This window comes from Melampsora larici-populina (assembly GCF_000204055.1).
Source record: "Melampsora larici-populina 98AG31 unplaced genomic scaffold MELLAscaffold_2, whole genome shotgun sequence".
Lineage (NCBI taxonomy): Eukaryota > Fungi > Basidiomycota > Pucciniomycetes > Pucciniales > Melampsoraceae > Melampsora > Melampsora laricis-populina.
Genome location: NW_006768766.1, coordinates 1,544,422 through 1,568,449, shown reverse-complemented (window position 1 = coordinate 1,568,449; position 24,028 = coordinate 1,544,422). Strand labels below are relative to the sequence as shown.

General features: G+C 42.6%; 7 protein-coding genes and 1 pseudogene across 8 annotated transcripts; 5 read left to right on the top strand and 3 right to left on the bottom strand.

Annotated features, from left to right (window-relative positions):
• Positions 1–1,554: 1,554 nt before the first annotated feature.
• Positions 1,555–2,435, top strand: MELLADRAFT_124288 (annotated as a pseudogene; the record flags this gene model as incomplete). Its single annotated transcript has 5 exons — positions 1,555–1,690; positions 1,786–1,873; positions 1,966–2,090; positions 2,201–2,293; positions 2,392–2,435. Coding segments are annotated over 5 exons (486 nt in total).
• A 1,116-nt stretch (positions 2,436–3,551) lies between these two features.
• MELLADRAFT_124199 (uncharacterized protein) lies at positions 3,552–4,409 on the top strand (the record flags this gene model as incomplete). Its single annotated transcript, XM_007404692.1, has 5 exons — positions 3,552–3,672; positions 3,774–3,860; positions 3,927–4,064; positions 4,163–4,246; positions 4,363–4,409. 5 exons carry the CDS (start codon positions 3,552–3,554, stop codon positions 4,407–4,409), a joined length of 477 nt encoding a protein of 158 aa, XP_007404754.1.
• A 2,413-nt stretch (positions 4,410–6,822) lies between these two features.
• On the top strand, positions 6,823–8,966 carry MELLADRAFT_101772 (uncharacterized protein; the record flags this gene model as incomplete). Its single annotated transcript, XM_007404693.1, has 3 exons — positions 6,823–8,288; positions 8,422–8,503; positions 8,604–8,966. 3 exons carry the CDS (start codon positions 6,823–6,825, stop codon positions 8,964–8,966), a joined length of 1,911 nt encoding a protein of 636 aa, XP_007404755.1.
• A 388-nt stretch (positions 8,967–9,354) lies between these two features.
• MELLADRAFT_101771 (uncharacterized protein) lies at positions 9,355–9,921 on the bottom strand (the record flags this gene model as incomplete). Its single annotated transcript, XM_007404258.1, has 2 exons — positions 9,355–9,396; positions 9,592–9,921. 2 exons carry the CDS (start codon positions 9,919–9,921, stop codon positions 9,355–9,357), a joined length of 372 nt encoding a protein of 123 aa, XP_007404320.1.
• A 777-nt stretch (positions 9,922–10,698) lies between these two features.
• On the top strand, positions 10,699–11,400 carry MELLADRAFT_54664 (amine oxidase; the record flags this gene model as incomplete). Its single annotated transcript, XM_007404694.1, has 2 exons — positions 10,699–10,777; positions 10,840–11,400. 2 exons carry the CDS (start codon positions 10,727–10,729, stop codon positions 11,311–11,313), a joined length of 525 nt encoding a protein of 174 aa, XP_007404756.1.
• Positions 11,401–11,731: 331 nt separating this feature from the next.
• On the top strand, positions 11,732–12,624 carry MELLADRAFT_54662 (amine oxidase; the record flags this gene model as incomplete). Its single annotated transcript, XM_007404695.1, has 3 exons — positions 11,732–11,871; positions 11,957–12,107; positions 12,169–12,624. Coding segments are annotated over 3 exons (554 nt in total), but the record flags the coding sequence as incomplete, so codon positions are not given.
• A 1,193-nt stretch (positions 12,625–13,817) lies between these two features.
• Positions 13,818–14,596, bottom strand: MELLADRAFT_101770 (uncharacterized protein; the record flags this gene model as incomplete). Its single annotated transcript, XM_007404257.1, has 6 exons — positions 13,818–13,855; positions 13,899–13,923; positions 13,998–14,123; positions 14,206–14,274; positions 14,344–14,391; positions 14,492–14,596. The coding sequence occupies 6 exons, from the start codon at positions 14,594–14,596 to the stop codon at positions 13,818–13,820; spliced, it is 411 nt and encodes a 136-aa protein (XP_007404319.1).
• Positions 14,597–16,313: 1,717 nt separating this feature from the next.
• MELLADRAFT_46585 (uncharacterized protein) lies at positions 16,314–18,664 on the bottom strand (the record flags this gene model as incomplete). The annotated part of the gene is made up of 6 exons (XM_007404256.1): positions 16,314–16,692; positions 16,785–17,210; positions 17,272–17,549; positions 17,624–17,980; positions 18,058–18,213; positions 18,297–18,664. The coding sequence occupies 6 exons, from the start codon at positions 18,529–18,531 to the stop codon at positions 16,567–16,569; spliced, it is 1,578 nt and encodes a 525-aa protein (XP_007404318.1).
• Between the last annotated feature and the right edge of the window lie 5,364 nt (positions 18,665–24,028).

Sequence of the window (24,028 nt, the reverse complement as noted above, 5' to 3'; positions counted from 1 at the left end):
CAGACGCCCTGCAGAAAAACCAGTTTCCCTGTCTGTCTGGGTGTCCAATGTTTTCTTGCTTCATAAACAACAAAGGGGCTTTTTCTTTCAACCTAGGCCCATCATAGCTCTTTCTGATGTCCAAGTAGGCTGATGTAGCCTTGAAATAAATTTTGGTATGCATTTAATGGCCCTATATGTTGAAATCATTGCATTTTGACCACATTTTTGCGCCTTTAAAGTGCTCAAGGTTGATTGGCTCTGAGCAGTTTATGAACTCCTTGGGGTCTATCTGCAGCCAGATTAGGCCATGTGAATGGTCCTGAAATTTCAGGGCTGGGTCACAGCCCTACATGTAATTGATGATTACATGTATATATTTGTATACAATCAAAAGTATCACATGTTTCTTTTTATTATTGGTACATGTACATGGTTGGTTACATGTAGTTTTTTATATGCAGTGAATTTGCTTGTGAGTAAGGAGATATGCCGCTGAGGCGGTGTATGCCCTTCCTGACACCAGATGTGATTGGTCATGAAGTTGGGCTGGACATCTCAGACCAGCTGCCATGATACAGAGTTTGTAACATGCTTGCCAAACTATCAGGTGGGTACAGGTGCAATCACTACATCTAAACAATCATGAATATATGCTGGGTAGAGAAATTGAAAAATTGAACAATTGATGCATTGACTTCTCTTTGACTGTGTTGCCTTTTCTTACTTCCAGAGTGCAAGTCTAGCATGTTTCAGTTGATGGAAACCACCAATTGGCGACCCCGTGAACTTGTGCACACAGTCACGTTCCTGACCCGTTATCTGGCAGTGCTACACCCACTGAGGTCTCTGAACACCAAGAATGGCTATATGGATATATTTTGTTTTCTGGTTATGATTGATTTCTTGGCTGGGTTTCATTGTGGTCCAACCCTCTTCTTTGCTTGTATGTTCATAGCAGTGCAGATAATTTTTTGTGCTACTACAAGTCATATTTGTAATATTTTCACTTGTACCTGGGCACTACCACATTTATAGTCAACTCTGCTCTTTCTTTGAAAAAGATTTTTGGCAGTATCCCCAATCATTGGAATTGCACATGAACACACACACCCTTTCTATGTGCACCATATTACACAGGATATGTTTTTGAATCCTTCAAAGCATGTCAATACACAATTAAACACAAGGTCTCTGTATCATTCACATGTCAGAATAGATATGTACACCCTCTCATGTAGATTTGAGGATTTGTGCGTAGTCAGGAATATGCAAGCAGTAGTGACAGCGGTAGGGAGACACATGTTCATCGTCAAGAGTGTCTTGTGGACCATATTTCAAAGTGACTCTCCATATCTGTGGGCTATCTCAGAAACCGAAAACATTCACTCAAACTTGCACAACTGTCCCAATCTGTATTCCCTCCCTCAGTGATTTGTGAATAATAAATTTTCTTTCCAATCTTCAATTATTGTCTTTCTTTTTCCATACAATTGTCTCTTCTCTTTTGCCCAAAAAAATTCAAACTGTACACAAGGAAGAGCAATTTGTGATATATGTGAACTTATCAAAGAGATGCATATATTCATCTTCATTGCAAGTCTGATCTTATCATTCACAACCTTGCACTTTGTTGGCACCTCAGATTCAGATATTATGTGTGATCTGGCTTGGAATTCTGTGCCGTTAGGCGCCCTTTCAGGCAATATATGTAAGCACTACATAATATTGGGCTTTGCCTCCACTTTACTACTAGTTGTGGCTTCACGGGTTAAAGTATTGTCTACTTTTCATCAACTTTACAATCTTGTCAGGCCCAAAATGGTTTATTCTCCTGTAGACCAGGGGAATGTTTCACAGGTACCCAATTCAGCAAAGGGAGATCCCAATTGTTGTTGAGTGTTTTTCATCTTATGTTTTGCCAAGATCAGTGTTAGGTTTTTAATGGGTGCACCACTTTAACACATCCCTTTTTGTGCTTTACAGTGTTGAATATTTTGTTCAACATTGTCACCAATATGCAGGCAACTTTGGGAATTCCAACCAGGCAACACCTGAAGTCAATGTTCAGGCCACGGCTTATTGGATGTATTGGAACAAAGGCTATGCAGGTAAGTAGATTGTGTCTTTGCACTTCAGCATAGTCAGAAATCTTCAATAGACAGCTTTTGCACCAATCAACTGTAAATACCAAATATGTTGATCTGTTTGATTTTTATAGATGTGATTAGATTTATAGATGGGTAGGCCGCCCGACAGCCGCCCACCCCGCTGCCAGGAATCAAATGCTATAATATGGATGTGGCATTAACATGTGTGTATAAGCCCCAGACCTACATTGACAATCTTATGCAGGCAGATGATTGCACTAACATTTCTTTGACTGTAAAACTCTCCTTTCACCATTTGCAGAGTGTCCATCTACAAGTTGTAAACATATTGATGTCATAGACTAGTGCGAAAGGCTGACTGGTGATCTTGTAAAATGTGACTGGTCACCCTTGTCATTTGATTCTTAACTGGTGTGTGCCCACTGACATGTTTATGAGTCTCTAAGGCCCAAATCAGTAACGGGTGGGTATTTTTTATATTCATATTGAAGTTGAAGCTGTACTTGAATCTGTACTTGAATAATTCTCACTTGTACATAGTCATACTACCACAAATGTTTCCTTTAGAAGTCTTCCCAGATCATTCCAGAAAAATTGACATGTTTAAGCCAAACAACTTCCATTTTTATGCCAATCACAGCAAACTTGACCAAGTCCCACTCTTTTTTGAGCCATACTGACCAGCTCGAATAAGGATAGGTCAAACACAATTTAGACTTGGTTCAGTTTGCAATCCCTCTTCCATTTTTATGGATGCAATGCTGCATAGCCTTTTGTTTTGGTGTAATGCAAAAAGTTGAAATTTCGACATGAATTTCAAAGGCGGCACATGGGCAACTAACTATGTAGGAAAAAAGCGCGGGCCTATGCAGGCCTACGCGCTTTCTTTGTTTCTTGGTAGGCCTCGAAGGGGACTTGGTTAAGTTAGGACAAGGGAGCAACACGTATATCTTGCCCGATTGAGATGTAAAGGTTCATCCATTTGAACACGGCTCAAAGGAACCGGACAATCAAACCAATGGGAAGACTTGCCCTCGTGCAAAAACGGCGACCATTGCAATACACCGTGTCCGGCATTTTCGGGGGTGTTGCTGGATTCAACGGACTACTCACGCAGGATGTAGTCAAGCAATTGATAAGAAGACGCGACGTTTCATCAGTTTTGTGTTACCGTATGATTGACAATCCGTGTAGTCAGGAATATGTTTATGAGTTTCCAGGAGCGGATCCCAGGCAGCAAAACACAAGTTGCGTAGCACTCCACATCTCGAGATTATTTCGGAAACATAAAACGTTCATCGTTAACTGGCTCAAGCACTTCGGATCCCCCTCGCAAGCAAGTGGTAGCAACTTTTCATTCCAATTTCCAACCATTGTCTTTTATTTTCCATTTACATCGAGTTTAGACCTCACCTAAAGGCTACCAGCTCTACCAGTTCCACAATCAAATTCCTTCAAGAAATGCGTACCTACATCACCATTCCAAGCTTTGTACTAATAATCACAGCCTGGCGCTCTGTCAGTGCCTCAATTACGTGCGGTGTCAGTTGGAATGCTGTCACATTAGAACCGGGACAGATAGGTATGTACTCATCCCATGATATTTAGATCCTCCGGCACTATCCATCCAATCACCCTTTCGCGGCTCAAAGTCCCGATGGCTTTCTCCCTTAACTATACAAGCTTGTCAAGCTGGGGATAGACACTATTCCTGCAAATTACAAGAATGCTGGGTAGGTGATCCACCGGCAAGGGATGATTCCAAATATAGTTGAGTTTTATCATCTTCTTTAACAAGTGACTCTCCTAACTATCTGTCTTCTGCGTTTGATACAGACGTGATGGATCATATTTTCTTCGAAGATTGTCACAAGTATAAGGACAAGTTTGGGGATTCCAAGCAAGAGAAAGACGGAGTCCGTGTGCAGGCTTCGCGTTATTGGTCTTTAGTAGGGAAATCCCATCCCCATTTCAGTAAGTATTTTCTGTTCCCACAACGGTGTTCACAAGACAGAGTAGTCTCGCCAATCGACTTAGATATCTAAGACCCCGATGTCGCTTGACTTTTATAGATGTCATCGGGCATGAAGCTGAGAAAGATGTGCCAACGGAGCTGCCAGGATATAGATGCAATGACATTGAGGCCGTAGTACCAGGTGTGTATAGGCCCTATGAGGCCCTATGCCTCTTCTTTTCAATGATCATGAGCTCACTGACAAATTGAAACACCAAACGTTCTGCTATTGTAAAACCATCATTGTTTCATTTCCAGAGTGTCGGCGTGAAAGTTGTCAGTTGATGGAGAACGCTCACTGGTGATCTGAACTTGGGGGCACATTCACTCTCGTAATTTGATTTCCAACGCTGCTGTATCAACCGTTGGCCATAACCACTGACGCGTCTAAAATTTCAAGAAGTAAAAGAACAACGGACACTTTCAAACACGAATTGGCTGGGATCCACGGTACTTCAGCGACCATGTATACTAGATACTATTTCTACCACAGCTAAATCTGACTCTGTACCACCCTTTCTCGTCGGATTGATTGGCTGGCATCCACTGCACTTCAAAGACACTTCTCACTATATGTACATACTCACTACTACCAGTGACCACCGATTAAGGTTACCCCGTCTCTGTCTCTGCCTTACAAATCATTTTTTCTATCAGCTTGAGGAGCTATTTTTAACTTTTCCGCCGATGGAATTGCTAGAGCAATTATTCCAGGACTTTATGTAGCACATTCTTCATCTTTTATATCAATTTCTGAATGTACATACAGGCTTGCAGAGCAGACCACATTTTTGTAACTAATTATCAAGTAGATGGGGGATGCCTACTATCCTTTCACAATATCCAGGCAAGAAAAGAGCTTTGATTTTATCCGCGGATCTTATTTCAAGTGTACATGCATTTTGAAGAAAAAGCAAATCTTCATCCTGCAATTTTTGCATATATTTGACCAAAGAGCATGATTGTTGAAAGACCATAGAAATGTGAGGGTGCCAAATCAACTACATTTTTTCCTTTGACATTTGTTCCGAGTGAGCCATATTCATAGCTATCAACACCGCATATCCTTACCTATGCCATGCCATGCATCTAAAAACACCGGTAGATGACTACAGCTATCATTTGTTTAGACATCAAACTGGACTTGGGGTGTCAACTGAATGGAGCCAAAACCATACTTGGGTTGGTTCACTGAAAGATCACTTGACCCATTGTTGCCCCTTTCCTCATATCTTCTCAATAAAGACCAGTTCTCCACTAATCTCATACAAGTGAAAAAATATTGTAGATGATCATTTTTTGATCAGATCTATATTCATCAAAAGACAGACCTATTATGTTCCTATAGGTCACTGGCACATAAACACCTGGTTGGTGTTTTAAGCATTCTTTTTCAGTATTTCTGTTTCCATCAAGTAAAACAAGAGAAAAATAAATAAATTGGGGTCATCACCCATATCTCTGATTCACCAGAAAAGTGATTACACTTGTAGTTCTGATAAGAGTATGGTTTCTTGGTTCAAGTAGTATTAGCTCTTGTATGAAATTGGTTCCCTAATCTGTTGGTGTGATAAAAAGTACCCTCTAATAGAAATCTGCCTCCATCTTATGTTGTTTTGATCATGCTCCTCAATACTGCTTTGCTCTCAATCTGTGGGCAAGCTTGATAGTAGCTTCTTTCTCACTTTTCCCTCGATGTTCTTTCAGGATTAATGATTGTCCAGGAGCCTAATTGGTGTTATGAGCTGGTGTGATCTGATGAGGGATCAACATCAGGTGTAATATTGTTGATTTGTTAGGACAAGGGGCCACTCATTTGGGATTGAAGCAACCACTCTGTCCCAAGTAGTTTTGTATTTAGAATATCATCTTTTTCAAAGATATGTAAAACTGTTCATTGGTGACTCAGTGCCAGCTACTCACCTCAGTGGAGCTTTATGGGACCCAATCAATTTATATTCAGATCAAAGTGAGGCGAAATTAAATCAACTAGAAAAGAAGTAAGTCAGTGTGACAACAATTGATTCAAGTCATAAATTACAGAAGGGAAGGGTACCCAATTTCTTGATCAACTCCAGAACACAGTGGCTTGTTTTCAAAACTGTGACTTTGAGTCACAATTCATGATGAAATGCTGTGATCTCATGATCTGTTAACAAGAGAATGAAGCTCTCTTTCAATTATTCCTTCTGAGTCTGTGAATCAAAAACCTCACAAGGCTCATCTTTCAAAAAAGAGTTGGAAACCTTCAAAGCCTGTTTTTGAGCTTTGATCATGTCAATATCTAGTATAAAAGTTAGCCACCAAAGTAGCCACGCAGCCCTGCACTGAGACCATGTCAACAAGGACAAAATCTGACCAACTGGAAATCAAATCAAGTACAGGAAATCAAAGGCAAAGGGGAGTCCAAGGCCTGATATCCTTCCATCCACGTTCATCTCCTTAGCTTAAAACATTTTTGATATCATCAGGAAATTTGTTGAGCAAATGGGAGCAACGGTGTGGTGAGAGGCCAGGAGGAGTCATGGGAGGCCTGATGATTGATTTTTTCTATATCAACAGCATAAATACAACTCAGAGACCCCCCAAATTGGGCAGGGACTTAGTTAAGTTTAGGAGTGTGGTAAGGTGTAAAGCCATCGATAGAAGGGTTTACACTTCCTTCATAGTCGCCAAACCTCGGTCTCGCTGATTACTTGATTCTTTACTCTGTCCTTGATGAACCCTTCCCAGCCTTCATCGTCGTCTCTTCAAACACCAGTCCCAATCGATCCATCTACTCAACAATTGTTAGAGTCATTCAGACACGATTGGCTCAACGAAGTCAAAGAACGCACCAAACGCCTCCCTACTACTACCTCATGTGATAAGAACAACTCTATTACGGGCCCAGTCCCTCCGATTCATTCGTCGCGCCTGTGCGAGCCCGAGCCAGCTCCATCTCAGCACCCAGGCCCATCGTCTCCAAGAAATCATAGTTATCTTGATCAGCGGCTGGACCCAACTCATTCGGATGTTGATCAATCGAGTGATACCCTGGGATTTGCGAATACTAATGGAATGCCTGACCGGAGAGCCCACTCACCTGTGATTACTTATGCAATGGCCGTCTACTACGAGAAGATAGGCTTGTTGGACAATGCTCTGGACTTGTATCGTACAGCATTCAAGGCTGATCCCGCGGTCGATCGTCAGTATCACTGCCTCAACACTCAAGAACTTGAAGCACTCGAGCAACAATTCGACAGGCTAGATCAATCGGAATATCAAAGCCTCATCACCTTCGTACCAGCTGAGGCTGGCAAAACGCAACACGATGGCAAAGGCAAAACAACGGCTTTTCGCGACAATAATACGCCTTTCAAATACTCTAGACCTATACACACTGAAGATGATTATCAGATGGAGGGTTCTGCTCAATCTCATACAGTATTGCCTATGGCGCACAACCTCCCTGGCCTTCCCCAAGCTCTGTCAACTCATCAGAAATTGCCCAAGAATAGGCGCACTCGTATAGAACATGTTCGTCTTGCGTCACCGCCAAAAGAACAAATTGATAATCACCCAAGCAGCACACGGAAATTGCGTCGAGGATTGTTGCAAAGCTATAAGGACAATCCATGGATTCGACCCCCGACACTTTCGCCTGAAGAAAACTTGGAGACAAGCGAAGAAAATGTGACTGCTGAAAAAAATGGACTGTCTCGTGACGTTTTTGAGACATCCAAATTTATCGATGATGCATCACCTTCCAATGGTGCGGTAGACGCGGGTACATCTGGCCTTACCTTGGATTCTCGATCTTCACTGGTCAAACAACCCGAAAGTGATTATGCCGAACCATCGACGCAACCCGATTGGAACCATCAATTCGAGCCTGATGACTTGACTCTACCCTGTCCTTTACGATCTTTACCGCACGAGATTTTGTTATACATATTCCACTTGTATCTCAAGCCTTGCAATTCTACCTTCATACATTCGCATGCAATTCTTATCGAGCGCTTTGCACAAGTGTCACGGTTGAGTAGATTGTTAATGCTCGAAGATCAACTTTGGAAACCAATTTGTGAAGAAACTTACAGTCGCAAATTTTTGAAAGATGATACTTGTATCACCCGGGACCCTAAAGATGCCATTCGGAATGTTTGTCACAGGTGGCATGGTATGGATTGGCGTCGAATGTACATTGAAGAGTTTGAGTTACCATTTTGCCTTCAACATTATATCATCCCTTCTCATCTCAATTTCAAGTTTTTATACGTCTTTCTGATTCCATATATGAGCAGCTCTGACCATTGATCCAAATTATGGCAGACCTCGAGTGCGCGAAGATGGTTGCTTCATTGCACCTATCAGCTATCCTCGTCTAGGGGAATCTGACAATCCTTGGTATACTGTTAGTCCATGCATTACAAAGCCATCGCCTGATGTCTCGCTCATGATTTCACTTTAACGTCTATTCTCATCCATCGTTCTCTGACGATGCCTCGCAACAGCCTACACACTTTGTCACCTACTACCGATACTTGCGCTTCTTTCCTGATGGCACATGTCTCAATTTCACTACAAGTGATCACCCCGCTCGAGTAGTTCGCACATTTGACAAACCTCTACGCGCCAAGGGCCTCACAATCGGTAAATGGGAGCTTGTGGGTGATTTGATCAACATTTGGGACCTCGAAGAGCGCGCAATGCCTCACACAAACGCTAGAATTCGTGCAACTGTGGACTCTTCAGACACATTGCCACCAAGCAATTTCCAGCTAACGTATAAGCTACAGATGAGGTGCCGGCTTAAGAGCACACAACGGGGAAAGATGTCAGCGGATTTGGGAACCCTTGCTTTTTCAATTGTTTGATGTTCAGATAACTGATATCCAACTTGAATTTGAATCCTCATTGACAGGAATAAACTCGAAATTCTTCATCTTGCCACTATCAACAAACGCACCGGGGAAATCGTTCAAGTACCTCTCACACATTCTAAACCGTTTTTCTTCTCACGTGTATTGGCATACGAGTCAAGCCATAGACATGTTTGAAGACGCTAGGACATTCGCTGAGGTATGCTCCAGTAATTTTCACGGAGTGATCAGGAGAAAGTGTGAAATATAGGCAACAATTTCTATAGAAAAACTTTCATATGTCGCTCACATTGGGCCCTCTTGGCTTTCTTTTATCGTCAGGATCCTTCGAAAATCAAAACGGGAAGGTTTTGCTATTGAGTTCAGTGTTTAACTGTACTTTTCAGATTCTGTGTCGTGTATTCGTATCATCACCATTGTATAACTGAAGGACAAGATTTTCAATGTATTGCAGCCTGCTAACATCCAATCAACGTCAGATTATTTGTGCCCAAAAGCTCTGCTTGGGCAGAAATATAATTGATTGAGGAAGTTTGTAGATTCCAAAACCTTGACAAATGAACAGAACCATAATTAAAGGATGGTGCCAAACTTTCAAACTTTGTGCCCAAGTAATTACCTGTATGCTGAGACAATTAAACCAATGCCAATGGGTACCAGATAGCATAATCGGCCTATTACCATGGATTCCACATGTGGTTACTTGAGCTCTCCCCAAAGCTTTTAATTTGGTGCCTTTGATGGAGTTTGAAAGACGCAGTATCAAATCCACTCTATTGCCATCATTCACTACGCTTCTTGACAGCACCACTTCTTCATGTTGCCAAGTCTCTTGTGCTTGGCCGGTATATTTTGTGAGCTTCATTGTAAAATATTTGACCCATAGGTGGCAGACAAACCTTTCTTGGACTTTCAGCTGATCTTCATACTCATGTCTTCTCTGAGACATATTTTTTGACCAATGCAGAGGAGTGTTCAGCTGTGGTGAAGAGGAGACTTCAGATGGTGGCAACTTTTGGATTATAAAGGAAACTTGACATTCAGACCTGGCATGACTGAAAATATCAGATTAAAAAGAGTATATAAGGGTTGGAGTCAAAAGAATTGATTGAAATTTAACTATGTATTTATATAATTTGGTTCAGGTTTTGTTCTCATGTCTGCAGATTAGATGTAACGGATTTATTTGAGTTCTTATGTTATAGTTTACTCTGAAAGCTAAGTCAACATTCCAGTTGTGAGGAGTTGCCAAGGTCTGAAGCAAAGTGGCAAGTGTTAACTTCATTCAAGCCTTCTGTGAAAGTCAAGGATCAATGATTCCAAATCTTGACACAATCTCATATATCACAACTTCTAGTTCAGGTTCATGGATCCTGCAATACCTTTCATTGAGATACATAATCTAAAATCAGGAAGTAATCAGTCTGGGAAATAATTTTGAGCATGTCAATTGAATACTAGAAAACATGGTGTCATTCAAGCTGAAGGAAGCATAGAGACATTCTTTTTGCACTGTCAACTTCCATACCTGTAAGCCTTTTCAGACTTCAGTGAAGTCATCACCAGCACTCTTGCGTCACTCAAGATGGGTTGCAGTGGGGGGTGACTCAAGTTGACTGACGGTCAGGGCGCCGGCCCCGGTGTTTTGGGTATTGACCGTTGACGTCCAAGACGTAATAAGACGTCACTGCATCGATGTCGAAGGATGTCTAGCCCCGCAGATCGACCTTTGCCTCTCGTTCGCTCATTCCAAAATGAAGGTAGCCGTCATTGGAGGTGGTATCAGTGGACTAGGTGCTGTCTGGGTGAGCTTTTGAGACATTTTCTGAACGATCTGTACTTGACGTTTCACTGACGATTTGATCAGCTTTTGAATGAACATTCCGAGCACCAAGTCGAGCTGTTCGAAGCAAATGATTATGTTGGTGGCCATACCCATACCGTCGAACTCCCCACCAATGCTATGGTGGACACTGGTTTCATCGTTTTTAACCGGCTCACCTATCCTAACTTCACGCGACTTCTCAATATACTTGGCGTTCGTAGTGGCCCCTCCGAAATGTCTTTCTCAGTTCGCGTCGGTTCAAAGTATGAGTGGGCTGGGACAGGTGTAGTGGCAGCATTTGCTGGAGCATCTGATTGGCGCGCTCAAGGTCGCATGTTGTGGGATATAATCCGCTTCAATGTCAACGCCCCAGATGCCCTGCTTGATCCACGTCCATCGTTAAGTGTTGGAGAATACTTGAACGAAAATGGCTACTCAGATGTTTTCAGGCGTCATTACCTTTTGGTGCGCTCCTTCGTTCCCTACACCTGCTGGGTTCAGCTTGAGACTTCATAGGGTTAAATGTGAACCTCAATTCGAACAGCCAATGACTTCTGCCATCTGGTCAACCCCGGCAGACAAAACCGCTCTGTTATTCCCGATAAAGACCCTCGTACGATTTCTGTCCAACCATCACCTACTTCAAGTCTTCGGCCAGCCAGAGTGGTTAACAATCCCGGGGGGCGCTCACACCTATGTAAAAGCTATATTGCGGAAACTTCCTCAACCTCAACTTCACACAAGTGCATCTGTGACCTCCATTCGCCGCGAGGAAGATGATAAGCTTACTGTCTTACTCGAATCTGGGAAAGAATATGGGCCATTTGATCAGGTGATTTTTGCTTCTCACGCCGACGAGACATCAAAAATCCTGGCATCCTCTGCATCGGACACAGCCTGCGATCAGGCATTATCCACATTATCTCGATTTTCTTGTACTGCCAACCACGCAGTGCTGCATTCTGATCCGAGCCTTATGCCCAAAGAACGTAACTGTTGGACAGCTTGGAATTATTTGATTCACGATTCGGGAGAGGCCTATGAGAAAGGTTCCTTGGAAGACACCGTTTGTCTGTTGGTCTGCCCTTACTACTCTTCTAGTTCGATTGTTGCAAAACAAGATCAATGTCAATTACTGACTATCACTGACTATGTAAAGGACTTACTGGATGAATCGGCTTCAGCCTGATACGTTACCAGAGAGCGTGCACGGACCTGTGTTTGTCAGTCTCAACCCTCCCGATAATGCGATCTTTCCTAAAGATATCATCGGAAGGTGGACGTATCATCACCCTGTTTATTCGGCCGAAGTGGGTGCACATCTTTCAAATTGCAAGTCTAGATGGTGTAACTGACAAGCTGGTATATTAGAGTGTGGCGGCGCAGGATAAGATTTCAGAGATCCAGACCAAAGGCAGGATGAGCTTTGTAGGAGCCTGGACTGGCTACGGATTTCACGAAGACGGATTTCGGTCAGCGCTAAGACTGATGACAGTCGGAGCAGGTGAGAAGGTGTTCGGGGTCAAGTGCCCATTGGGAATGGATCCTCGGTTACCTTCGACAGAATCTAGCCGTACGCCTCTGGCGGTACGCGTGAGCATCGGAGTAGTCAATTGGTTTGTAAAGAGGATATTTGGTAAGGAAAACAATCAGGTACCCAATCGGGCAAAAGCTAGCTAGGGTAATGAGGATCTCGATTCCGCCCTCATCAGTTTTAGTATCTTGAATACATGATGTTGTAAGACTATATTGTTGTAAGACGATCTCGCCAAGTAAAGAAATGAAGATGAATCGGAAGGTCATAATCTAGGGACCTGAGAATCTTTGAATACGAGGAGGGAGAAGAAACTAAAGTCAGGGAATTATAAACCCATCTACGATGGTCAAAGCTCTGGATTTTTTTTGGCCATGTGAATCCAACTTCTTGATGTGGTTGTACGTCACGCGGTTCACAAATTGGCGCATTCCAAGCTTCGCACTCAACTCTATGGAGTCTACAGGCCATTGTGCCGCGACTGGGGCTGCGGCACCTCTCCTACTGTCGCAGGCAGCAAGGCGAGATGACTTGGTCCTAAATGGTCAAGCGTAAAGAAAGCGACCCTTGTGAGACAGCAGGTTATCAATTTTAGTAATTTAAGAGTATGAAGAACTAAGCCTACTAAAAGAAGTAGGTTACTTTTTTGAGGCAAGAAAACAAAAGATGTACGACAATGAAAACAACAGGTAAAATAGTGACGTGCAGTCAACAAAGAGTCACGGTCGAATATCAAAAACAAAGAACCAGGTGCACATAATAGAACGACACAAGCGCGTGACATAAGTCACTTCGCCATCCTGAAAACTCCACATTTGTGAATGAATGGATCCATCAGACTCTCAGTGTCTGATAATATGCTTTCCACCTCCGCCTTTTCAAGATCTCTTTCCCGCCATGTTCGAGCCTGTTCACGTAACTCAGGAAGGAATATCTTGGGGCTGATATTTTTCACTCCAGAGCCAGAGAGGGCTTTTTGACCTCTTGGCGAGACAGTGGATGTGAATCGTACCGGCGAAAGAAGCGTGAAATCATGAAGCGCTCGATAATTTCCCGGTTGGATTTTACGTCGAGTGACTCGGGAAACGGACAGGATCGGCGGAGAAGGAGTGATGTAAACCCTATCGCCCAAAGGTTTCACATTGGGCCTCGCAGGAGTGAGAAAGTCTTCATTCGTAGATGGAGTGCTGGTCGATAAGGTCAACCTCGGAGTCTCCATGAAAGAATTCTGGTTGACTGCTTTTGGCGTCGCAAGCTGCGAATCCGATTGGTTCTCGGACTCAAGTGTGGGTACTCCTTTTGCTTCAATACCCAAGTTCTATGGTAGAATGAAAGACATGATGAGCATACATGGTCACCACATTTGCTTTTACCTGATCAATAATTCTCCAAGGAAAATAAAAAAGACATGGTGCACTTACAACGCAGAGACCGCAAGACGCTAGTGACATTTCCTCAAATCTTGCGGCCAATGTCTCACTCCACGTCATTTTGGCATTCGAATCCGCCTTCCGAATGGACTGGCTACGCTGTGAAAGGGAAGACTCCTCAACTTGATTTGACTGACGCTTCTTTGGCTGGCGTCGTTTTGGCTGGCAAGATCGGTCGAAAGAGAAAGAGATATCAGCATGGACATTCCGAGTAGAGCCTCTGCCTGAAAACTCACGAGGGGCCGCGCTTGTGGAAAGCGGGCAATTGGACGCTCGTCATCGGTATCAACTTGTTCGTATTCCATTATGACCCGCTGTGAGAAATTTTCGCTGACGGGAGGCTCTCTGAATGGCTTTTTATTCTATGGACATGAAAAGACTTAGAACCCCGAACGCGACATGCGAGCTGAATGGATGTAGAGCTAATGATGTGAAGTAGCTTACCGAACATTGAGCATTATATCTTTTTAAGATATTTATGTTGAAATGTGGATCAACATGAATATCTTCGGACTGTTTAGTTAAAATAGAGCGCGTCAATAAAGACTATCTTATGCGGTCGACGTGAAGGAGTCAGCTCACCTCCGTGTCTTCCGGAAGGGGTAGCGAGTCTTCTGCGGTCCGATGGGCCTGAATTTGAGGACATGGAAAGAGAAGCGCCCGATGAGTATCCTTCTAACGAGATTGACAGCTTCCTGATACTTTGATGGACAATCAAAGGAATATTCACATCAGAATCAGATGATTGTTGTTTCTTTGATCTTGACTTCGGCGCCAAGCTCTGGAGCACAGATCCGACAACGAAGCGTGAACGGGATAAAGTTAATTGAGGCATTTTTGAGAAGAGTTAATTGAGGATAGAAGTATTCAAGAATGGTGTAACGGTAGCGGAAAAATAAGAAGTCGAGAGGAGTAAGATTGCGAAATTGTTGGTATAAAGAATACGATGTAGTATGCGAACGGAAGGTCTCCTTGATATCATGAGGCTGTCATTTTATATAAAAAATTTCGGGAAATTTGTCTAGTGTTTAGACTGACTTTTCTCAGATTGGCCGCTCATAGGATTGCCATCTAGAAAGGTTCCTTAATCATGAATGAATGCATCGCCGCGGCACTAGGAACAAGATATGTATGAAGCATTGCGCAGACTATATTTGGTCCTGAATAAAAAAGGCCGAGGTTTGGAGGGTGGCAGATTCAAAATTGTAGGCAGCGAATGAAGATGAAAATTAGACATAGGGCCTGATGCATGTGCATGACAGAGTGGCTCACCAATTCCAACTCCCCAAGGGAGGAGGGAAAAAGGCACTAAGCATTCATCAGCCTTGTCAAGGAACATTTCTTTGGTGATGCATGTTTGTGAAGTTCTGATGGACATCGACAAAATCTTCTGGAAGTCATAAAGTTGATAATTTGCATCCTCAATGAAAGGCTTAAAGCGTTTAGATTCACATTCTGAATATCAGTTTGAACCATGTGTCTTCTGAAGTGTTGTGAGGTCATTCCAGACTCTAGTCTCGATTTCACTTAACGAGACCTTACTTTGGCTGAATGAAATTGCCTGTCTCTCCTGCTATGTGATAGCTAAAGTGACAAGGAATATGTTTACGCAAGTCAAGAAGACCCTTGAAATGGAAATAAAGATGGAAAACCCTATGGACAAAAGCGTTGGGGAACGATGATTGGGAGATAAGATATAGGTAATACAGTCATTTAAGAAGAGCTTGCCCCAAATTCCCCGCCAATTCGCTTGAGTTTTGCGGGCAATTTGGGGCAAGCTTTTCTTAAATGACTGTACATAGACCTTCAAATTGGAACTAAACTGCGAAGACTTTTGTTGGATGACATCTGACAGACGGAGTTTGAATCTTCAAAGATGTGTATGTCAAGGAAAGGTCGGGGGTTTTATCAGCCCTTGATGACCAAGCAGAGAAAACTATGAAGTCGAGGTACATAGAGTCAAGTGATACTTTCCTTACTTTCCACTTTTGACAGTGGATACACGATTAGGGCATAATGGTTGTGGATCCAAAATTGCTCTAGAATTGTTACTTGAATTTGTGGAATAGGTTTATGTATCGCAGACCACAGCGAATGTCAGAATAAACAAGCAATTCTGAGAAGCAATTCTGATAAGGAAAGGAAAGGAATAAGAGAAAATTCAATGTCATCGAGAAAATGGGACCCCTATCTTTTGCAAAAACTATCTTTTCAAGATAACTTCATGTCCAGATACCATCAAGTCTATGAAAGAGTGATTCTTGAAATTCGTGTCAATGAAAAGTTTGCCTACTTTTTGAGTAACTACCAATTCGATATGATTAAGCGTCTTTGTGTAGTGACCATCTGAAATTTTGTCAGAATCAGATAGGTGAATTCATCAATCACCTTCTATCAAATTGGAAGAAAGCACTCTGCCACATATCTCATAACAGTTAAATCAAATCACACTTCACTTTTGTCTTTATCACAGTACCCTTTTGGTACCCAGCAACTCAGTAGTTACCTCAATCTCAATTCTCTACTGGTAAGCAGCACAGACCGTCAAACTTGGGTTTCATTGAAGCCAAGTCAAATTTGGCCATTATGAGATTTAATTGAATACTATCAGTGGTAAAGCAAGCAAGAAAGAAAGAAAGAGTATATATAGAGCATAGTGTCGTATAGAATCATGATTTTTATTTTTTTATAACAATAATTTACGAGACTAGTTATATCGTGTTTCGGTGTTTTTTTCCAAAGGGATTGAGTTTTGACACGTATAGTATAGGAGGATTGGTTTTTTAGTGAGTGGGTAAGGATTTATCATGTGCTACGGTAGGTTCTGCGCCACGTCTTATCAACACTTTCTAGGTAAGTTTGTCCAGGCCACAAGTTAGTAAGTTCACCTGTAGGTGTGTAGTCCTTGATGTTATGCTTTTCTTCTCTCAACTGAATACAAATGCGGAAAATGTTTTTTTGATTAGCCCCGCCAACTTAAAGACTGAGATAAATGATAGTTGCACAAGAAAAAAATTACTCACATGAAGAGCTTTTTGCCATTCTTCACACGAGCTCACGGTCATTTCTTCTAGCCTCTTGCTCAAGTTCATCTTTTGTTTGATCTCACTCACGTCACCCTTGACAGAGATTTCGAAAAAACTAGAAGCCAACCCACTACCATAACTGTACATGGCTATCTTCTTACCCACAAAGCTCGATGCGTCTTCAACTGAATCAAGAAGAGACGCTAATCCACCGTAAAGCGAAGCCGTGTACATGTTTCCGAGTTGTTTCATGCATTTGGTGGTAGGGACTACCTTTGTGTCGTACATTTCTTTTCCAAGCTTCAAGAATGTCTTCTCGAGGTCCTTGTGACTATAAGTCTTAGAGCGAGGCATGGATGCCAAGGCCTTATCGACTCCTTCGAATTTTTTGTTATCAGGGTCGCTCAAAAAATCTAGGTATAACTGCAAGGAGACAAAGAGTCATTGGCACGTACAAACATCACGATATTGTACAAAGACTTACGAGACGGGCAGCGGCCTTTTGCACCAATTTTCCGTAAGGTCCATGGAAGGCTACGTAATCAAAATAATCTAACTGAAGTTGAGCCTTAGGATCCTGATCAGCGCTTGAGGGCTTCAACCCGAGTTTTTTGCATCGTTTTTCCCTGTATCGGTCATAGACGTTGTCCAAGGCTGACAGGTAAGCTACTAAAGTAAGTGGCCCGTCTACCTCGGGGAATTCCGAAGCGAGTTCAGGCTTGTAAAAGTCCCATGAATTGATCATGTGGGTGCCGTGTGTGGCTTCAAAAAGGTAAATTGGGATCACGTCAATTTCGATTGAACAAAGAGTAATGGGCAACACTTAAGACACTCACGCTCAAACACAAGAGGTGCATTGGGACCGATGAGCATAGCAACTGCTCCAGCCCCACCAACTGGTCGAGCAGGACCGTCGGCATAGACTGCAATGTCACCTGCAACGACGAGACCGTATCGTCCATCCCAGCTGCTTCCCTCGACCCAATTGATCACGTTGAAGAGAGCGGCAGTACCACCGTAACAAGCGTTTTTGGAGTCAATTCCTTCGATATCGGTGTTTCCGGATGTAGCAAAAAGATCCATAAGTAGAGTTTTGACTGATTTTGATTTATCAATGATGGATTCGGTTCCAACGTCAATTCTACCAATTGATCGAGGATCAATATCGTACTTTTGTAACAAAGATTGGGTCACTGGTTCATTGAAACAAGAGAGATGTGTAAGCAAGTGTGAAAATGACGCGAGAGTCCAAATAAATCAAAGCACTAACCTGTCAAAAGGAAACTATTGATATCTTCACGATCGTCACAGTACGCCATGCGCTCTTGACCTAAACCGATGGTATATTTTCCAGCGGCCACTTGATCGAATTTTTCAAGATCGGGTTGTGAAACACACCGTTTAGGGAAATAAACATCCATGGCCACTGAATCACGATCGGATTGTAAAGTTTAGAGCAATGTCAGCTGAGGCTTTTCACCAGTGAGAGCTTCTGAACATATAACGTACAGATTCCAACATCCCGGGGTCTGGTGTTGTCAGATGAAGGTGTGTGAGGTGACCATCTACCAAGGTTTGGTCCGGCAGAGTGATTTGGGGAAGTAGGTGAGGTGATGTACTCGTTGACGTTGGACATTTGCCTGAAATCCGGTGAAGTAGGGCTTAGGGTGTCAGAAGGGAGTGGTACTGATCCATTTCCATTTGCGTGGTGTCCATTGGAAGCATTACCATTCGAATGAGACATGATTTGAGGAGCTTTGAAGGTTCAAAGATAGACTATTAGACAGTAGAGTTGTTATACGGTATTGTTTTGTGAGTGAGAGATAGACTGATAAGTTAAGATGGTAAACGGTGATCTGCTTTGGCTTCAAAAGAAGTTGGGAAATGGGGAGATGGAAATCGAATGAGTCTCTTTATCTTATACAAAAAAAATTACATACACACTCTCAAGTTTCAACCTTCAACATGTAAACCCTATCGATTCCTACGTATTTCCAATTTACACAGTCTGCAACTCATCAATCCAGTCCCCCTGTTAGGTAATTCATCTCAATATATAGATTAATATGAGTCCAGATGGTCATAAGTCCCCCACCCATTTAGAGAACCACCGCCTCCTTCTCCTCAGACACTCTGTTTATTCGCCCCATCTTATATGAAAGACTCCTGAGTTTTATATAGACAACAATCCTTTCACAAGTCTATCTATCCATGTACGGAGACGGTAGACCTTCAACCCTTCCTTATCGAACCACAGGTGCGGTCCCGTTCATAAGATTCTATTCACATAATTGAATCTCGGCAGCTGATTGAGACAGACTCCAGAGGGGCTGTGAGAGGAAGCCCAGGGTGGTCTGCCCAGGGGACTTACATTCTTGATGAATATATGTCCCAGTCTCAGCCTACATGATAGATTATGAATAAGCTCACGAAAGGAGGCTGTCGGCCTGATTGCAAGGTCATCGAACAACCCGGCTTTGCCTGCTTGCGTAAGTGTCAGCTGAGTCACAACTATGTATGTATCCAGTTGAACACCTTGCATAATTGCTTTCAACCGCTGGGGCAAGCAGAATGTCATTGAAGCCAATACCCCTCAGTCTCACTTTACCAATGTTTTTACGCTGCTTTGGTATATTTTCTTCGTGATCGACAGTGAAACTTTTGTTTCAGATCGGCAGCCAGTGTTTGAGTTGTTTATCTTTGTTTAATCTTTGTATCTTTCAGGAGAAAACAAATAAACAACGACTATTAAAATAGCCAACGCGAAACAACCGTCCAATTAGAACAGTCAAAAGCTACCGAAAGGCGCAGATTTATGGCAATGCATTCAAACTTCAGAAATGATTCATGCAAATTCTGTGCAAGATATGAGTGGAACTTGCACCGAACTTGCACGTTTCTTACACGTCGGTCTTGCATGGTTCTTGCACAAGTTTGAAAAGGATGATCAACAAGCGCGGATCGAGAATGGAAATCAAATATTTTTGGTCAAATGATGTGGAGATCAAATCAGCGCCCTCGGATCGGATCGGATTGATCAGAGTTGGACGGGGCAGCACTGAGCTCGGATCATGGGGGTACAACGCCAAGAAGGGACTGGGTCACTGGGAGCGGGGCAAAGTGGGAAAGTAAAAATGAAAAAAGTGAGGGTGTGTGGGTATATATAGGGTTAGGGTTATAGGCTTTGTAACAATGAATTACATAAATTACAAAAGATAAGTCACGCCATCAACATTTACTTATGTATCAGCTGTATACAGTAGGAAAAGTGAGGGACCATTCACCATATGTATGCATAATGTACATAACACAGAATCAAACTTGTAACAAATGGCAAAAATAAATTGTCTGAATGGTGGTGCAAGTTCAAGTATGACAGAGACTGTTAGAAATTAGAATGCGTTTTTTCCATAGTATTTTCCTCAGACTTAACTTACATGATTCTCTTGTATCTGTCATTTTTCTTGATGGAGAGTCAGAGGAATGGGGAATGGTATGAGAGTATACATTTGCGGTACTCAAAGCAAGTATGTAGGCATACATACTTTGCGCTAGGTACTTTTTTTTGGCGGGGAAAAAACAAAAATATACTTTTGGTCTTGTTTTCCCTGCAAAAAAAATATGTAGAAAAAGTGTGTACATGTACATACTTGCTTTGAGTACCCTAATTCTGGAGTTTGTATGCTGATTACAGACCAAATGCACAACTTTGGGATAGGACATGATGTTGATAATATGTTGGGCAGCAACAATTTTGATAGATCATTGGAATTGGATGATCATGTAGTGATCTGCAGGGCCCCTTGTCATGGGTGTCTTTTCTAGCCTGTGTCAGACAAAACCTCATGAACCAGGGGTCAAAAGCATTGATCAGGATTTGGCTATGTATATATATTTGGTCCAGGTTTTGTTCTCATGTCTGCAGATCAAATGTAACTAATTTGTTTGAGTTCTTATGTTATAGTTTACTTTGAAAGCTAGGACAAGTGTTCTCTCTGTGTACTAGTCAAACCACCACAATTATGAACAATTTGCATTTGTTGAAGTATGGTTGTTTTATCCAACCTGATCAACAGAAGAAAAATATATAAAATAAATTAATGAGGATGAAAGAAGTGATTGATTGCAATTTAAACACTAACTCTCCAGAACCTAATATTAAGATCTTCACTTCTTGAGTCAATTGTTTCTCATCTTCTATCAACAATTGAGAGTCTTTGGATGAAGGGTATATTGGTGAGATGCAAGATTTAGCACACAGTATGATGATATGTTTACTAAACCCTGGTGCTGGTAGTTGGAAATGTAGTTCCAAGATATTCTGGCCCCAATGGATAGCAAAATATGTAGTCCTTGGGATATCCACTATCCAGGTAGTTAAGCAGCAGTGGTGCACACAGCGCAGTGCAGCACTGCACGCTAACCTCAGTGCTGTGAGCCAGACCTGAGAGAACACTTACAAAGCCACAATGACAGACACTAGTCTCTAAAGTGTGGAGCTCTACTGCAAAAACAAAACTCACCAGTCATTCTTTTTGGGTTGGTGGTGTGTCTCTACAATGAAACCTGGGTTACCCTCCAAGTAAGGTGTACAAATACGGCTTATGGCAAATTTAGAATTTTACAGAAGATTTCACAGAACAACAGATACCAAAATTTTGGTGTGATCTGCTGTTCTGTTGCTCTGTCCATCTTGAAATTTGTAATAAACAACAGATCCCACCAAATTTTGGTATCTCAGATCTGTCATTCTGTGAAACCTTAGAATTTGACAGAAGTCATATTTGTACACAATAATTGTGGCCATTGAGCAATGGAGGTCTCAGCTCTACATTGTTAAATTTAATGAAGAGGACTTGTTACATACTTGTGACCTTCTGTAACAACTGCTTTTGGTAGAATCAAGGCTACCACTATACTATACCATTATATTATACTGAGAATGATAAGAATTATACCAGTATATTTGTACTTATACTATGCTACTCATATACCTGGAAGACACCTATATAATTTGTTGACAAGTATTTCTAAATATACTTCAGTATCTTTCAATTTTACCAAGTATATTTTGACTATACTATAGTATATTTGGAGATGTACTATACCAAGTATATCAAATCCAGTATAGGATAGTATATAATGGCAGCATTCACAGGGGCCAAAATAGATACTCACATACATGTGAGCGTTGTAGACTTTTTGGAATTCTCCAAAAAAGATTCATTTTCTTTCAGATTGATTCAATTCACAATCTTGTTTGCGTTCAGGTGATCATCCTGTGGTTCTCATATTTTACTTGACATTTATTGAGAAGGCTCATTTCCATCTTGGATGAACAATAACTGATTCCCGATGAGTACTCAGGATCAGCTCATGAGGCACTGAATACTCAGCAATTTGTTCAAAATGAAGATGAGCACATGAACTATACCTTCCTGAGGCTTCATTTTTCAGTGAAGAAGCCTGCCCAGGGGCGTCCCATTTGAGCTGCTCAGCAAATACTCAGTAGCATCCCCTGACTGGATCACTGATGGGCCGGACTTTTCTCAGACTTCCTTGCTAAGGAATGAAGCCTGATAAAAGCGTCATCCCATCTGCTCATTGCTCAGCTAATCCTCAGTGATATCCCCGGATAAAGTTTTTCACACTGAGGGGCTGAGATCAACTGAGCAGCCCCTCAGCCAATACTCAGTGACATCCTTTGGATCCTTCTGATCCGGCCAGGAATGCCCCTGAGGACTAGCTGAGCAGGCCCTCATCCAATGAGCAGTGAAATCCTCCGGATCCTCCTGATCTCAGGGATACCCCTGAGGAATAACTGAGCAGCCCCTCATCCAATGAGCAGTGAAATCCTCCGGATCCTCCTGATCTCAGGGATACCCCTGAGGAATAACTGAGCAGCCCCTCATCCAATGAGCAGTGAAATCCTCCGGATCCTCCTGATCTCAGGGATACCCCTGAGGAATAACTGAGCAGCCCCTCATCCAATGAGCAGTGAAATCCTCCGGATCCTCCTGATCTCAGGGATACCCCTGAGGAATAACTGAGCAGCCCCTCATCCAATGAGCAGTGAAATCCTCCGGATCCTCCTGATCTCAGGGATACCCCTGAGGAATAACTGAGCAGCCCCTCATCCAATGAGCAGTGAAATCCTCCGGATCCTCCTGATCTCAGGGATGCCCCTGAGGAATAACTGAGCAGCTCAGTTGAACGAGCAGACGGGCCTCAGGCTTCATTCCGGAGCCATCAAGCTTGAGGCAAGCTTGGCGCTCTGTGATCCATCTGGGGGATACTTCAGAGACTTAGCTAAGGGAATACTCAGTTCAGCTCAGCCCCTAAGCTATACATTGGTGGCATCCCTTGGAGCTTACTGAACCAGGGAATGCCGCTCAGGATCAGCTGAGCAGATGGATCAGCCCTTCCTCAGACTTCTTTGCTCAGGAATAAATGCTGAGGAAGGCTTAGTTTGTCTGCTCAGTTCCTGATGATCACGTAATCAGCTGACAAACAGAAAGAAAAGGGAAACAAATGGGAAACAAATGGGAAACAAATTGGAAACAAATGGGAAACAAATGGGAACAAAACAGGAAAATTTCAACGCTCACATAGTTGTGAGCATCAATTTTTGCCCCTGTGATTGGTCACAGTGGAATGAAAATGCATTGAGACTGTCTTGATTGTGTTCCTTTATTGTGATTCAATTTCCTCCATTAGGATGAGTTTGCATGTGAAGAGTGCGCATCTGTTAGGCATACTCTTCACTAAGGATGTGGCAATACAGGTAAAGTGTGGTCTTCACGTGGTACACCCAAGTGAAGACTACAGCTAGTTGACCTCTAAGAAGAGGATTTGAGAAAGAGAAGAGAATACTAAGGCCAATTAAGAGTTAGTGTGCTCTAACCTTGTGAGACTGTGAGGGGCAGGCTTTACACTTTGGTGAACCAAAGATCCTGAAGGCTGCTTTAGACTCCTTAAAAAGGAGGAAGCTTTGCTACTTCAGTCAGCCCTGAGAGTTTCTGAGAGGTCCTCTGGTCTCCTCGCAGCTTGGCGATGCCCCGGGGCGGCCCGATCACACTCAGGGCCGGGTCGCAGCCCTAGTTGTGATGGTAGTCAAAGATGGGGGGATTTTTATAGTCTCAGTTCCAGTGTCAACTTGTGGTTGGTGTGTGAGTCTTGTCTATTCACGTGTCAACTTGTGGTTGACACTTGGGTTAGGTTTATCATGTATTTAATACATT